This window comes from Pantherophis guttatus, chromosome 2 (assembly GCF_059756535.1).
Source record: "Pantherophis guttatus breed Tessera chromosome 2, ASM5975653v1, whole genome shotgun sequence".
In the NCBI taxonomy this organism is placed as follows: Eukaryota; Metazoa; Chordata; class Lepidosauria; order Squamata; family Colubridae; genus Pantherophis; species Pantherophis guttatus.
Genome location: NC_142064.1, coordinates 254,182,137 through 254,197,092, shown reverse-complemented (window position 1 = coordinate 254,197,092; position 14,956 = coordinate 254,182,137). Strand labels below are relative to the sequence as shown.

Genomic DNA, 14,956 nt, shown 5'->3' with positions numbered 1-14,956 from the left:
ATCTCTACAGATAAATGGTATTATAGGCTTCAGCAAACAGTGCATTCCACATCATGGGAATAATGATAAGTCCTCTCCATTCGGCATCAGTCCATGTGTCCGAGGCTGTGCCCCATTTGAGGAACTGGACTGATAAGACCACTGAGCCCATGGCAGCAAGTGGAGGGTATAGATTCAAAAGAAGACTAGAAACTAAATGCTAGGAAGAGCGATTGGAGGAACTGGGAATGTTGAGCCTTATCTACTTGATTGACTTACAGCCAAAGAAAAGACCAAATAAATAAATCAGAAAAAAATAATATTATCAGATAAAACATTGTCATGAAGAATGAAACAAAAAAAATACAGCAAAGAAAAGTTGGAATAAATGATCTAGCATAGTTGAGACCATCCAAAGAAAAACCTAGCCCCCCCCCCCCAAAACCATCTCCTGGCAACCGTACGTAGAAATATTTTGGCAAACTTCCAACGAAAAAAAATGAAAGTAGGAAGTAGAGGATTCTCCTCTCCGCCCCCAGCACAGCTGATAAGTAGCAGGTATAACAGGGCAGCCTGCCAAAGTTCATAAGAAACATCAGCAGATGTCTTGGAAGAAATGCAAGTTCTCTGAATAGGGGATTTAAAGAAGACCTTCCCTTTATTGGTATCTATGGCGAAGAATTTACCTTTGCGGGCATGAACGCTTTGGGGCCTGTGACGGAAGTGATCTTGTGGAGGTACTGTGGGGACCCAGAAGGGTCTGTTAAAAGGATCCTCAAAGCAAGGTAAGCAAGGGGAATTTGGGCTCTTATCATTCTGAGACTGTCAATCTAGGATTCTTTGTTTAAATACTCATTGTTTCGCAGGGCGGTGGTGCAAATGTTTGATTATTTTGTTGTATGTAACCCAGAGTCACCCTGTTTTAGTTCAGGGAGGGGTGGGGTCATATAAATCTTGTAGAGAAATAAATAAGTAAAACTTGAAGAACTCTATCAGGGCTAAATGATATAAGGGAGCGGAGAGGCCATAGAAAGAAAGATGTGGGCCAATTTTATTTTCCCAGATGATAATAGATATTAGAATAAAGTGAGCTGGAAGGGATCTTGGAGGTCTTCTAGTCCAGCCCCCTGCTCAAATAGGAGAATCTATACCATTTCAGATAAGTGACTGTGTAGTCTCTTCTTAAAAACGTCCGGTGATGAGTGCCCACAATTCCTGTTGGCAAGCTGTTCTACTGGCTAATTGTTTTTATTTATTTTATTTATTTATTTATTTATTAAATTTTTATACTGCCCCCTCTCCCGAAGGACTCGGGGGGGTGAACAGCCAAAATTAAAAACACACAATACAAATATTAAAATACATTAAAACGAAATTAAATTATCTTTGGCTTCTCCAATTTAAAACCCCTTGCCCATAAAATTCCCCAATTAAAAGATTTTTAACCCAGCCCGGCTTGCTGAAATAAAAGAGTCTTCAGGGCCCGGCAGAAGGTCCGGAGGTCCGGGATTAGTCGTATCCCTGAGGGTAGTTCATTCCAGAGGGCAGGTGCCCCCACAGAGAAGGCTCTTCCCCGGGGGGTCGCCAGCCGACATTGCCTGACAGACGGCACCCTGAGGAGGCCCTCTCTGTGGGAGCGTATTGGCCGGTGGGAGGTTATTGGAGGCAGAAGGTGGTCTCGTAAGTAACCGGGTCCTAAGCCTAACTGGGTCCTAAGCCAATTGTCCTCATCGTCAGGAAGTTTCTCCTTAATTCCAGGTTGTTTCTCTCTGATTGTTTCCAACCATTATTTCTTGTCCTCCCCTTTGGTGCTTTGGAGAATAATTTGACGCCCTCTTCTTTGTGGCAGCTCCTCAAATACTGGAATACTGCTATCATGTCACCCTAATTCTTCTTTTTTTGAGACTAGCCAAACCCAAATCCTGCAGCTGTTCTTCATGTGTTTTAGTCTCCAGGCCTTTGATCATCTTAGTTGCTCTTCTCTTTCCAAAAGTTTCCAGTCCATTTTTACTGGCAGAGGGTTGCAGGAGGCCGTCGTAGCTGGAAACGGAACTTGGGAGCCCATTTTTGCTGGCAGAGCACTTGGGCCATCACAGGTGCCCCTGACATCAAGCTGGTCATGTCTACCCTGCCCCCCCCCTCCGAGGTCAAACACAACCCTGATGCGGCCCTCAATGAATCGAGTTTGACACTCCTGGTCTATGACAATTTGCCATGGCCAACTTTCCATGGCCAATTCACCTAGGCTAACTTGCCACAGCCAACTTGCCGCAGCTAACTCACCACGAGACAACTTGCCATGGTCAACTTGCCATGGGACTGGACAAGAGTTATACTAATATCAAAGAAATTATGGAACAAAATCATCAAAGAAAGATGCAAAAGGAGGGACACAATTTTCGAGAGAGGAAAATTGACAAGAGGATGATAGAATAATGTTTTAATTGTTTTAAATAACTAAGCTGAATTGTTAAATTGTCTCGCAGCGAGTTGGTGAGTTGTCCTGCAGTGAGTTGGCTGGGGTGAGTTGGCTGCAGCAAATGGTTTTATTCTGTGGGGGAAATAGAATTTGTTGCAATTTCTCCCTGCTTCCCTTTCTGAATCATTTCCATTCTTTGCCTCAAATACTCAAAGGAGGATTTTTTTTCTCCCTTTCCTTCAATATGCTTTCGCTTCCTCTCCTTCACTCCACTTTTCTCTTTCTTGTTCGGTCAGCACTTTTTAATTACCTCTTATTGCCAATACAAGCAAAATCAGCTGTAACTTCATTTTCCTTTTCAATCTTCCTTGTCCATCCAGACTGTTATGTCCTTATAAGGACATCCGCTGGTGATTGGCTAATCCACTGGCAGGAAAAATGAACTGCTGTCACTGAGTGGCCCAGTCTGCCGGAGCGCTATAAAAGAGAGCTCCGGCAGCGCAGCCGGGAGTCTGTTCTTGAGCTGAATAAAGGTACTGAATGGACCATCGCTGGTCGCATCTTCTTTCCCTGTGCCTGATCTAACACAGACCTCTCTCATCCTCTTGTCAATTTTCCTCTCTGGAGTCCTGTGTCAATGAGACTGCATTCTTTCTTATTATCCCTTTCTTCTTTCTTTTCCCTTATCTCTGTTTACAAAAACTTTTATCAGCAATTTTCAACAGCTGAGATGTTGGCATTGCTGCCACTCCCTCAGTTTTCCCCAGCTTTCTCTTAGTATTGTCTTCATAACCTTTGGAACCTCTTGGCTCTGGAGTTGAGATTCACCTCTACCCTTTTGGTCTTTTTGAAGGGCCACACAACCTGGCCCTGCTGATTGGCTTGAGGCTCTGAATGGAGGTGCTTCACATTGGAAGTGGCTGGTGGAGTTAGTGAGAAAATCCCACCTTGGTACTGCTCATGTACTTGGATCCTAGTTTTATCTAATTCCTGATAATTTTAATGTTTTTAATATTTTAATATTTCTGCTTTTATTGTATTGTAAGTTGCTCAGAGTCACTTTAGTTAGCAAGATGAGCAGCATTTAAATTGAATAAATAAGTAAATTTTGACTTATAGAAAAGTTTAACATTCTCTGATTTTCGGATGTGTTTGGATCAGTGGTGAAATCCTGCCGGTTCGGTCTGGCTCGCGTGTGCCGAGCCTGCCGGTAGCCTGCTGGTAGCGGCAGAGATACACGATTCAGTGAACTGCTAGCGGTGGCAGTGCAAGGCTCCGCCCACCCGCCCAGACGTCGTTACTTTCTGGTTTTTAATCCTCTGCCCATGTGCAAAGCCTTCTGCGAATGCACAGAGGGTCAAAAATAGGATGTGAAGTCGGAGAGTGCACTTCTGAACTGGTAGGGAAGGTAAGTAGATTTCAATCCTGGTTTGGATGGAAATCTGGGTAGGATTTAAAAACCTTTAAATGTAGCTAAATTCTTAGCCTTGGACACCCTTTTCAGGCTGTCTAGAATGTTAGTCCAATAATTCTAGAAACATATCCAATGAGCCTGAACTTGAGGATCGCCCAATCAAATTCTTTTCAAGGGAAAAAAATTAAATTGGGATCTTGTCCTTGTCCCGAATCATGGGCTGTCTGCCAACTTCTCCTGCCTTCCCCTATAACCAAATGTTTCTTCTTCTGGTGTTCATAAAATATTGAGAAGCATTTAGTTGTCTGCCATGAAGGATTAGGTCTTCTAGAAATGGATGAGAACAATTCATGCATTCTCTCTGGATCTTCTCAAGGATGCATTATTTATTCCAGATACCCAGGTCTGATGTTGAGAAGGGAGTATACACTAAAACCATTGGTGGTTGACCCTCTTAACTGGTCTGTCATTTCTACCTGTGTCAAAGGCATTAAATAAGTGTTTCTCCCAAGAATTTTCCTCAAATTATAAGCTTTCTTTGTTTCTCTCAAATCACAGAGTATCCTGGTAGACATTTGGAAGAGGTTAGGGTTCCTGTTGGTTCCTGGTTCCTGATACATAATAGGGAGGGAGCCAATTGTCTCTACTACTATCAGACAATACAGGAGCTTTTGCTTTAATTTTTAGGTTAACCTTACATAATTTTTGTAATTGTGAATGTCTCGAGAGAGTTAGAAAACATTTCTGCATACTTATGTCCCAACCATTTTCCTATTTGTTTGGCTTTTGGTTTGGGTTTCTTCTCTCTCTTTCTTTCTTTCTTTCTTTCTTTCTTTCTTTCTTTCTTTCTTTCTTTCTTTCTTTCTTTCTTTTTCTTTCTTTCTTTCTTTCTCTTTCTTTCTTTCTTTTCTTTCTTTCCTTTCTTTCTTTCTTTCTTTCTTTCTCTGTCTCTCTCTCTCTCTCTCTCTTTCTCTCTCTCTCTCTCCCTCCCTCCCTCTCTCTCTCTCTCTCTCTTGCAAAATAACATTAATTGTAGTATTGTACTGAAATCTAGGCTTCCCTCTGATGGCCACTTTACCTAACTTTGCACTTGATAGTAAGATTATTCATTTTCAAAAAACCTTACTATTTTTCTCTTAACCAAGAGATGTCCTCCAACCAGTGATGGGATTCAAATAATTTAACAACCAGTTCTCTGCCCTAATGACCAACTGGGTATGCATGATTGGGTGGTCATGTGACTGGGTGGTCATGGCCAACCCGACATCACTCACACCGAGGGGCGCTTCACCTTGCCTGGCCTCTCGTGACTGTGGGGATGCTGCAATGGTCGTAAGTGTGAAAAATGGTCATAAGTCACTTTTTTCAGTGCTATTGTAACTTTAAATGGTCACTAAATGAACTGTTGTAAGTCAAGAATTACCTGTACAAAAATACAGAATTTGGTATTTTTGCAGATCTCACTCACCTCACAAAATATCCTAAGGAAATCATCCAGCTTTAAGAAAAGTTCACATGCCCCCAGAAAGGCAGTACAAAAAATTAGACAGAGTGTCAAGCTTGCATGCTGACTCTTGGAAGTACACCCCAAAAGTACCCCCCAAGTTATGTAAAAAGCTTTTTAAAATGTCAAGCCCCTAACAAAGTACCAGCAAACAAACAAACAAACAAACCAAAAAACTTCAGAGAAGCTGCAGAGAAGCTCCGGAGGCTCCAGCTAATCTGGGCGTACTGCCAAGAACCATTAACTGTTACAAGATAGGAGAGGCAGTTTCTGAAAATACTTAAGCAGGGCAATAAAGATAAGGATTAGGCTAGAAACAACATAGAGGCACGCCTTCCTGACAGGATTAGCACTGTAAAGTGAGAAAAAGAGATTTCTTCCAACAACCGGTTTGCCGAACTGCTCAGAAAGTTAACGAACGGTTCTCCTAAACTGGTGCAAACTGGCTGAATCCCACCACTGCCTCCAACCAATGCTGAGATGGATAGGTCAAAATACATTCCAGACAACAAGATGTGAATTTTTCTTATATAAAGCTGCCTTCCTCAATCTGGTACTCAAAAGATATATTGGGTATTGCATTGCCTAATTTCTGGCCATTCCAGTGAGAAAGATTCAAGTGGAGGGCAGCATATGGAAGAGGTTAAGTAGTTTAAGGAAGTATCTTCTCTACAATAAGATGCCAACAATATTGTGTGCAGGAATGAGTGATACCAATTTCTTATATTTCTATATTATCTGAATCCTGCTTGTTTTTTTTGTAACACAGACAGTTTGGAAGATGCAAGAAGAAATTACAGGTGAGCAGGGGTGGGTTCTAAATTTTTTTACTACCAGTTCTGTGGGCGTGGCTTATTTTGTGGGTGTGGCTTGGAGGTCATGTGACTAGGTGGGCGTGGCTAGCTGGTCAGTCATTTCTGGAAGGTCCTCGCACTTATGACCAGTCCTCGCACTTACGACCCGACTCATTTGTTTGCTTTTAACACTGATCAGCTGTAGGATGGCCCTTTGAAGCCCCGCGGCAAGAGTTTAAACAGTTTTTTCCCTCTAGTCATCAGCTGGGACTCAGGAGGCAGCAATAGATTGGGGGTGGGACCAAATAAAAGGTAAGAATAACGTGGGTGGGAGGGCGGGGGGGAGAACCGGTTCGGTGATGTCATATCGTCACCGCTACTGGCTCGGCCGAACCGGACCGAACCGGGAGGAACCCACCACTACAGGTGAGACATTCAAATCTTTCTTTACCCAACTGATGAAGGCAGAGAAAACTTACTGATACTATAACTAAAACCATTGGTTTCTGTTCTAAGCCGTAAAATCACACTAAGGCAGGAACAAGTTGAAAAAGCAAACTTAGATGGGCAAAAGTTTTGATCTGAAATATTTGGAAATGGCTGGACTCAAGCTAGAATTAGGAAGAGCTGAGAGGTAGAATTGTTTTCTTTGGTCATCCTTGGTTCTTACGGTAAGAACCACAATCAAGTATTCTAAATATGATAAATCAGGAAAAGCATCTGAAACAGTGGTGAAATTCAAATTTTTTTACTACTGGTTCTGTGGGTGTGGCTTGGTGGGCATGGCAGGGGAAGGATACTGCAAAATCCCCATTCCCTCTCCATTCCTGGGGGAAGGATAATGCAAAGTCTCCATTCCCACCCCACTCTGGGGCCAGCCAGAGGTAGTATTTGCCAGTTCTCCAAACTGCTCAAAATTTCCGCTACCGGTTCTCCAGAACCTGTCAGAACCTGCTGGATTTCACCCCGGGATGTGTGTGTGTGTGTGTGTGTGTGTGTGTGTGTGTGTGTGTGTGTGAGAAAGAGAGAGAGACAGAGAGAGAGGGAGAGGGAGGGAGAGAGGGAGGGAGAGAGAAAGAGAGAAAGGAGGGGGGAGAGAGGGAGGGAGAGGGAGAGAGACAATGAGTTTGAGTAGGATAGGCTGTTCTAGGTGAACCAAGAATATGGATCATTTCATGGTGTTATCAATAACAAACTCTGCAGACATGATTAGCAGTCCCTTTCCAACTGCTTTGGAAAAACCAGGGAATGGAAATAGTGTGATGGAGAAGTAACAAAAGAAGGATGGAGAGGAGGAGGAAGGGAAAGAAATGCAGACAAACTTTGATTCCCAAATGTGGAAATAGCTGTTGAGAAATGTGTATAAACATCCCTTGCAAGAATGAGGTGAGCAAAAGGGAAAAGTTAGTGAAAGGTACCCTCTCCCTAGTTCTCCAGCATGTGGTAAATTTCACCTGTGATGAATAGAGAAAATGGTAGTCAAAACCACTCCACTATGCCGGTGCCTCCTTAGAAAATAACTCAAGAATGAGATCAAATGAAAAAGAAGTAAAATACTGCCTTAAGATTTCCACCCAAAAAGAAGATTATACAGGTAAACCTTATTTAATGACTGTCTCATTTTGCAAATATTCGCCATTATGACAATGATGAAAAAGTAACTTGGTGACCAATACATTTACAACCTTTGCAGGTCTGTAAAGCAAAGGAAAGCTGAAGAAAGATCATAAGCACAATTGCTGTTTCACTTAGCGACCACTTCACTTAACGACTGAGTTGCCAGTCCCAATTGTGGCCACAAAATCAGGACTAACCGTAATCAACAGTATTGGAATAATATGTACAGTGAAAACAATGTCCCTAAGTATTGAGCAAACTCCCTCGAACCACAAAAAATAATCCAATTCACATTGCCAAGATTCATAAATAAGCTGCTGAATGTTGGCATAAATTTTAGTGAAAGATCTGTGCTACGGTAAGTATCAATAGATTTAATGTAAGGTCTTTCACTGAAAGAAATGCCACAAATAGAGAAGAAAATTAACTGAAAACTGACATCTATGCTCCCTCTGGTTCATTGTTGTACCCTGATGAAATAAATGCACAAGTAACTATTTTATCTTGTCATTTCATTATTATTTAATTTTAACAACATTTATTATTTTAACACATAATTTATTATTAGTTCATAATTAATAAAATAACGAAGAACTGGAGAAGATAATAAAATACAAAGACCTGCAAATACAAATAGAGTGAATGTAGCAAAAGAAAGCAAAGATAGTACCAGTAGTAATAGATGCCTTTCAGTGGTGGGATTCAGACGAATGCTCGATTCGGGCCAATCTGTAATAAAAATTGTGGCTGGCCACAGCCCGCCCCACCACTATTTATTGGCCTCGCATGCCTTGGCTGGTGCCTTAGAGCTACACTGCGGTATAGCTGCTCTTTGCTCCTTGCCTGGCTTGACCACATGGCCACGCAGCCTAGCCTATCTGCCTGCCTTTGCTGTGGCCTCCCGCTCTTCTGACTTGGCCTCCCCCCGACCACTCCAGCAGCAACAGGTAAGCCGGGTGCCCCCGCAGGGAAGCGGGGCTGGGAAGGGTGGGCGGTCAACCTGTACCCGCCTGGCTGCCAGCTGCCCCCATCCGATCATCGTTAGAGGCCTCCGCATCTCAAGAGGTCCGAGTTCCAGCATCCGCCTCCCAGGCAAGCCACACTCTCCACTGGTGCAGGCCTTGCCCGGCTCCGCGAGGCTTCACAGCTGATTGAAGCCTTCACCCTTCCCATAGTGCTGTGATGGTGAACCTATGGCACGCGTGCCACAGGTGGCATTTAGAGCCATATCTGTGGGCACGCAAGCGTTGCCCTAGTTCAGCTCTAGCACACATGCGTGCTCCAGCCAGCTGATTTTTGGGCCTTCCAGGCCCACCGGAAGTTGGGAAACTGGCCGTTTCTGGCCTCTGGAGGGCCTCCGCCATTTTCACCCTCCCCTGGCTCCAAGAAAGCCTCTTGAATTATGGGTGTGGGCACACGTGTGCGCGACCCCTCCACACTCCCCCTGCTTTTGGCATGCGACAGCAAAAAGGTTAGCCATCACTGCCATAACGGATTGTCAGGTGTTCTCTGAATGCCTCACACTGGCCACCTCCCTGCCACACAGCTGGTTGGCACTTCAGCGGCTGTTCTCCAGAATGCAGCTACAGCCACCGGCATCGTAAACTCCCTGGTGCCTGATGGGCTAGCAGCAGTGAAAAGCAGCCAGTGGAAGGAAGGTTCCGGATTCACGGTTCCACACGCCTTATGCTCAGGATCCAGCGGGGGTGGGTGAGATCCAATCTAAGCAGGCCGACATTCTTCTATTTTTTTCCTAACACTCCTCCTTCCCCCCCAGGTTTGCAATCCCAGATCCAAAAAAGGCAGCATCCGTCGCTTTTCCCCATCAACCAGCATGGTGATTTTATTGCACACCCAAGCAGAAGAAACAAGCACAGCAACTTGCGCGTGCCGCTTGCCCCGAGTGATTGCGGTCCTCAGTTCACTCCGGTCCCTGGCCGCGCATGAGTTCCTCCAAAGCCCCAATTGGCACAGAAGCGAGTCTCGGGAACATTTCTTGGTTTCTCCTGAGGATACGGAATAATCTGCCAAGGCGAAGGAGCCCAGTTCCCTTCGCACCGCCGGATTTCCCACCGTGCAAATGCAAAAGGCAGCCTGTTTACAATTTCACAGGGATACCTGGCTCTGGTTTCTTCTGGCTACTCGGAGTCGGCATAGCGAGGCAGATTACAGTTTCAACATGGGGGGAGGACGAGGGGAAGCAGTCATTTTTAACCCCAGTTTGTAAGCAGAAGAATTGCTACACTTGCACTTAACAGGAGCGATGTGCTTCTCTCAGCGGGCAGGGCCAATGGATTAAAGAAAAAAAAAATTTTTTTTTTTTTTAAAAAGCTGATCTTTGGTGAATCGTTGCTTCTAGAAGCCAAGCTGGGCTCCCTTCAGACGAAATGTATTCTCCACATGGGAGTCCTGTCAAAGAAGACACAAAAAAGATGGCTTGATCTCTTCTCCTCAAAGCTGCTGCTCATTCTTTGCATTATTACTTCAGGGAGACAGTATATCTTCTTCTTTGGATTCGCCACATGCTTTATATGTTCAGTTGATTTGGATTGCAGAGTTTGATTTGCTTAATGGGCAATAGTTTCAAACATGAGTGTTGTCTTGGATTGGGTGTCTCCGAGCAAATGCAGAGTGTATTCCCTTTCCCCTTTAGGGAAGTCAGTGCTAAATAAAGATTTTTTGTTGTTGTGATTTCATTCTCTTTTCTCCTTCCTCTCTCCCTTCTCAATTTATACTGGCCTTTTTATTCTGTTCATTTATAAAAAAAATCTACTCAATTAAAAGCAGTTCTAAAGCATGTTTTGCTGTGGTTATTTATTGGTTTTCTGAAGAAAATAGCTTGAACTTTTAACCTAAGTGACAAAACAGCATATCTGAACAGTTGCAAGCAAATCGGAATTTCTCTTTCCACCCACTAGATCAGTAAACTTTTTTCTCTCAAAGTCTCTTCCCACTTTTAAAAGTTACTGAGGACCCCAAAAATATATTTTGATTTAATGGGTTATACAATGTTTACCATATTAAAAACTGATCTATTTGCTGCTGCCACTGCTCCTCAAGAGTGTTGGATGGGGTTTTAATATTGTATTATTTTTCAACATAAGTTGGCAAATAATTTTGATTTCAAAGACCCCTGAAAAGATCTTGGAGAACTCTCAAAGGGACTAGGACTGTATTTCTTAAAATACATTACACTAGATCATCTGGAAAAAGAGCCAAAGGGTAAAAATTCAAGGTGGACTAATAATACGTTTCCCCCAAAATAAGATCCTGTCTTATATTTTTTTGAACCCTAAAATAAGCACTTGGTCTTATTTTCGGGGAGGTCTTATTATTTTGGGGCGCGTGGAGCAAGACGGGGCTCCTCTTGCTGTCTTATCAGATTTCCAGCTCTGTCTTCCTAACCCTAACCAGAGGAAATGGCGGGGACAGGCTGCACATGCGGTTAAATATTTTTGGGAAGGGCTTATTTTCGGGAGGGGGCTTATTTTAGCATATGAGCGCAAAAACCCGATTGGGCTTATTATCAGGGGATGTCTTATTTTCGGGGAAACAGGGTATTCTGGTAAACAGGCCTAGTTTGGAAGATATACCCTTATGCCTATGATTTTTATGTACAGTAATTGGAATATTCATTTTGACATCTAGCAGCAAAGATTGCCACTGTGAACAACGAACTGCAAAAACAGTTCATAGCTATTAAAGGTGGCTGATTGGGTTATTCAGTTGATGTCAAATCAGCACAATTGTGTGTCAGTTTTTAAAAGGTAAACAATGATGCATTAGGATATAAATTGGTATTATTCTATTCATTCCCCATCCTATACTCTGGATATGCTGGTTCCCCATTCCCATTACTGCCTACCAATACACATAACCAACCTCAACAAGATCTGCTCCCTGAAATGGATGAGTGTTATAAATGGCACCTTCCAAATTGCCAAATATCTAAAAACAGAAATGCCAAAAGATCTTAGGGAGATATTTACACACACAAGATTTCAGCAGCTAGATAAAATGATTAAATACGGATGATTTAACGAAGTTCCTTATAACAAATGTCCTTGTAGAGCTCCAGCAATAGAAGACCTAACACATATATTATTTTGACTATCAGATGTATAAGAAAGAGACTGGCATCTTGGATTGCTCATCAGAAAAACAACTATTGGGACCCTCATTAGATAGATAAACGGAGTTGGAAGGGATCTTGGAGGTCTTCTAGTCCAACCCCCTGCTCCAACAGGAATCCTTATATTGTCTGGATTAGTTTGGTTCCTCTAACAGAGCGGAAAATTGCCAGAAAGGAGAAGGCGTTTACTAGGACAAGGCTGCCATGCAGAGGAAGGCAGAGATAGTCCTTGATTTATGACCACAATTGAGTCCAAAATTTTGGTTGCAAAGCAACAGTATTGTTAGGTGACTTTCACCACAATTTACTCAATCCATGACATCTCTTGGCTCTGCCATGTGCAAGCTAGGGAAGAACATCTGAAGGCGTGTAATGTTCTAATGTACTGAAGTTATAGTTAAATGTGTGGCAAAAAGTGGACTCTGGATATGTTTTTCCAAATGCAGTAAATGAGGTTGAATGTGTTTGGTTTTAGAATAGCTGTGTATATGTGTGTACATACACATACAGTATATATCCGTGATGGCGAACCTACGTGTGCCACAGGTGGCATGCAGAGCCATATCTGTGGGCATGCAACGTTGCCCTAGCTCAGCCCAGCACGCATGCATGCGCCAGCCAACTGTGTTTTGGGCCTTCCGGAAGTCCAGAAATGGGCCGTTTCTGGACTCCAGAGGGCCTCTGGAGGGGTGGGGAAGGCTGTTTTCACCCTCCCCATGCTCCAAGAAAGCCTCTAGAGCCTGGGGAGAGCGAAAAATGGGCTTTCTGGTCCCACCTGAAGTCTGGAAATGGGCCATTTCTGGCCTCTGGAGGGCCTCCGGGGGTGGGGAAGGCCGTTTTTGCCCTCCTCAGGCTCCAAGAAAGCTTCGAGAGCCTGGGGAGATTGAAAAACAGGCCTTCTGGGCCCATCAGAAGTCAGGAAATGGGCTGTTTCCAGTCTCTGGAGGGCCTCCAGGGGGCAGGGAAGGCCATTTTTGCCCTCCCTAGGCTCCAAGAAAGAGGTGGGATGGGGTGCAAACGGGATCCAGGAGGACGGTACGGTGGAAAGGGAGACAGGCCCACAGCTGAGGAGTGAACATGAGCCACAGCAGTAGCTTCCCCGAAGACAACCCTCCTCCTCACATGATCCCCTGGCTGGCTGTTGTGGGGCTGGAAGAGTGTGTGCACGAGCAGGGTTATTCTCCTCAACCAAGCGGCCATGCTCGACCAAAGCTCAGCGAAGGCCCGTGGAGCAGGTGGATTTACCAGCTGATGGGCATGCATCTTTGGCAAGGGTACTCCGACTTTCTCAGAACCTGATCCCTGGGTTGAGTGTGTGAGGTTCTGCAGAGCCAGCCCCCTTTCCCCACTGCCCTGAGCTTCTTTACTCCTGCAGCTGAGAGGTGCCGGTGGCAGCTTTGATAGAAAAGCGTCCTTTGGGCAGGGAAAGTCCCCAGTGCGAGGTTTAAAGCTGCCCAGAGGATGCTTTTCAATCAGTGCCACAGGTGGCACCACACTACTCGAGGAGGCTATCTCCGCTTGTGCGTGCAGGCCCCACAACAGCCAGCCAGGGGGCTGTGTGAGGAGGAGGAGGAGTGTTGTTTTCGGTGAAGCTGACACCACGGCTTGTGTTCACTTCTCAGCCAGCCCAGATTTCCGAAAAGTTGCCAAGAAGAAAGAAAAGGAGTAGTAAAGAGTCACAAGGAGATGGAGAGAAAGAGAAAAGAGAGACGGGAAGGGAGAGGGAGAGGGAGAAAAGGGGAGAAAAAGAGAGGAATGAGAAAATGATGAGGGAGGATGAGAGAGGGAAAAGAGAGGGAAACAAATGAAAGAAGGGGAGAAAGAAAGAAACAGAGAAAGGAAGAAAGAAAAAAGAGAGGGAGGAAGAAAAGAAGGAAGGAAAGAATAGAATAGAATAGAATAGAATAGAATAGAATAGAATAGAATAGAATAGAATAGAATAGAATAGAATTTTTTATTGGTCAAGTGTGATTGGACAAGGAATTTGTCTTGGTGCATACGCTCTCAGTGTACATAAAAGAAAAGATACGTTCGTCAAGAATCATAAGGTACAACACTTAATGATAGTCATAAGGTACAAATAAGCAATCAGGAAACAATATCGATATAAATCGTAAGGATACAAGTAACAAAATTACAGTAATATAGTCGTAAGTGGAAGGAGATGGGTGGTAGGAACGATGAGAAGATTAATAGTAATGCAGACTTAGTAAATAGTTTGACAGTGTTGAGGGAAGAAAGAAGGGAAGGAAGAAAGAAAGAAAGAAAGCAAGCAAGCAAGCAAGCAAGCAAGCAAGCAAGCAAGCAAGCAAGCAAGCAAGAAAGAAAGAAAGAAAGAAAGAAAGAAAGAAAGAAAGAAAGAAAGAAAGAAAGAAAGAAAGAAAGAAAGAAAGAAAGAAAGAAAAAGGCCGGGCCTTTTTTTACGGCCAAATCGAGAGGGAGGAGGGACAAGGGGGAGGCGAAGAAGTTTTATAAAGTTCCTCACCGAGCAATTATTTTCCTGCCAGCCGCGTTCACCATCGTGCGTGCGGTCGGTCTTTGGGGTGGGCGGGAGAGGTGTTGGCCGAAGCGCAATTGGTAGAAAAGGACGGGTGGGTTACCTTTTTAATCCGAAGATTTTGAGCAGGGGTTCTCCAATCTTGGCAACTTTTAAGACTTGTGGACTTCAACTCCCAGAATTGAAGTTGCCAAGATTGGAGACCCCCAATCTTGAGGTTTAACAGGATTGGAAGGGCTGTCTGGATAGTAGTTGGGCCTCACGGGCAAACTCGCAGCGGCAAAAAAAAAAAAAAAAAAAAAAAAAAAAAGCCTACCCGTCCTTTAACATGAGGTTTAAATCCCCGGAGAGTTTCTCCCCACCCCCAGCAATTACTTTTTCTAGGTTTGGGGGCTTTATCTTCCAAACAGTGCTCTTAAGTGCCGGAATCACAGAATCGCAGAATCACAGAAACTCTTCCAGGGAAGGAGTGTGTGCTAGCCTCCTACAGATACAAGTAACAAAATTACAATAATACAGTCATAAGTGGAAGGAGATGGGTGGTGGGAACGATGAGAAGATTAATAGTAATGCAGATTTAGTAAATAGTTTGATAGTGTT

General features: G+C 43.9%; 1 protein-coding gene across 1 annotated transcript; it reads left to right on the top strand.

Moving 5' to 3' along the window:
• Positions 1–597: 597 nt before the first annotated feature.
• On the top strand, positions 598–10,524 carry LOC148115602 (uncharacterized). Its single transcript, XM_087885081.1, has 3 exons — positions 598–764; positions 6,086–6,116; positions 9,505–10,524. Exons 1-3 carry the CDS (start codon positions 676–678, stop codon positions 9,748–9,750), a joined length of 366 nt encoding a protein of 121 aa, XP_087741207.1. The 5' UTR covers positions 598–675; the 3' UTR covers positions 9,751–10,524.
• The last annotated feature ends 4,432 nt before the right edge of the window (positions 10,525–14,956 follow it).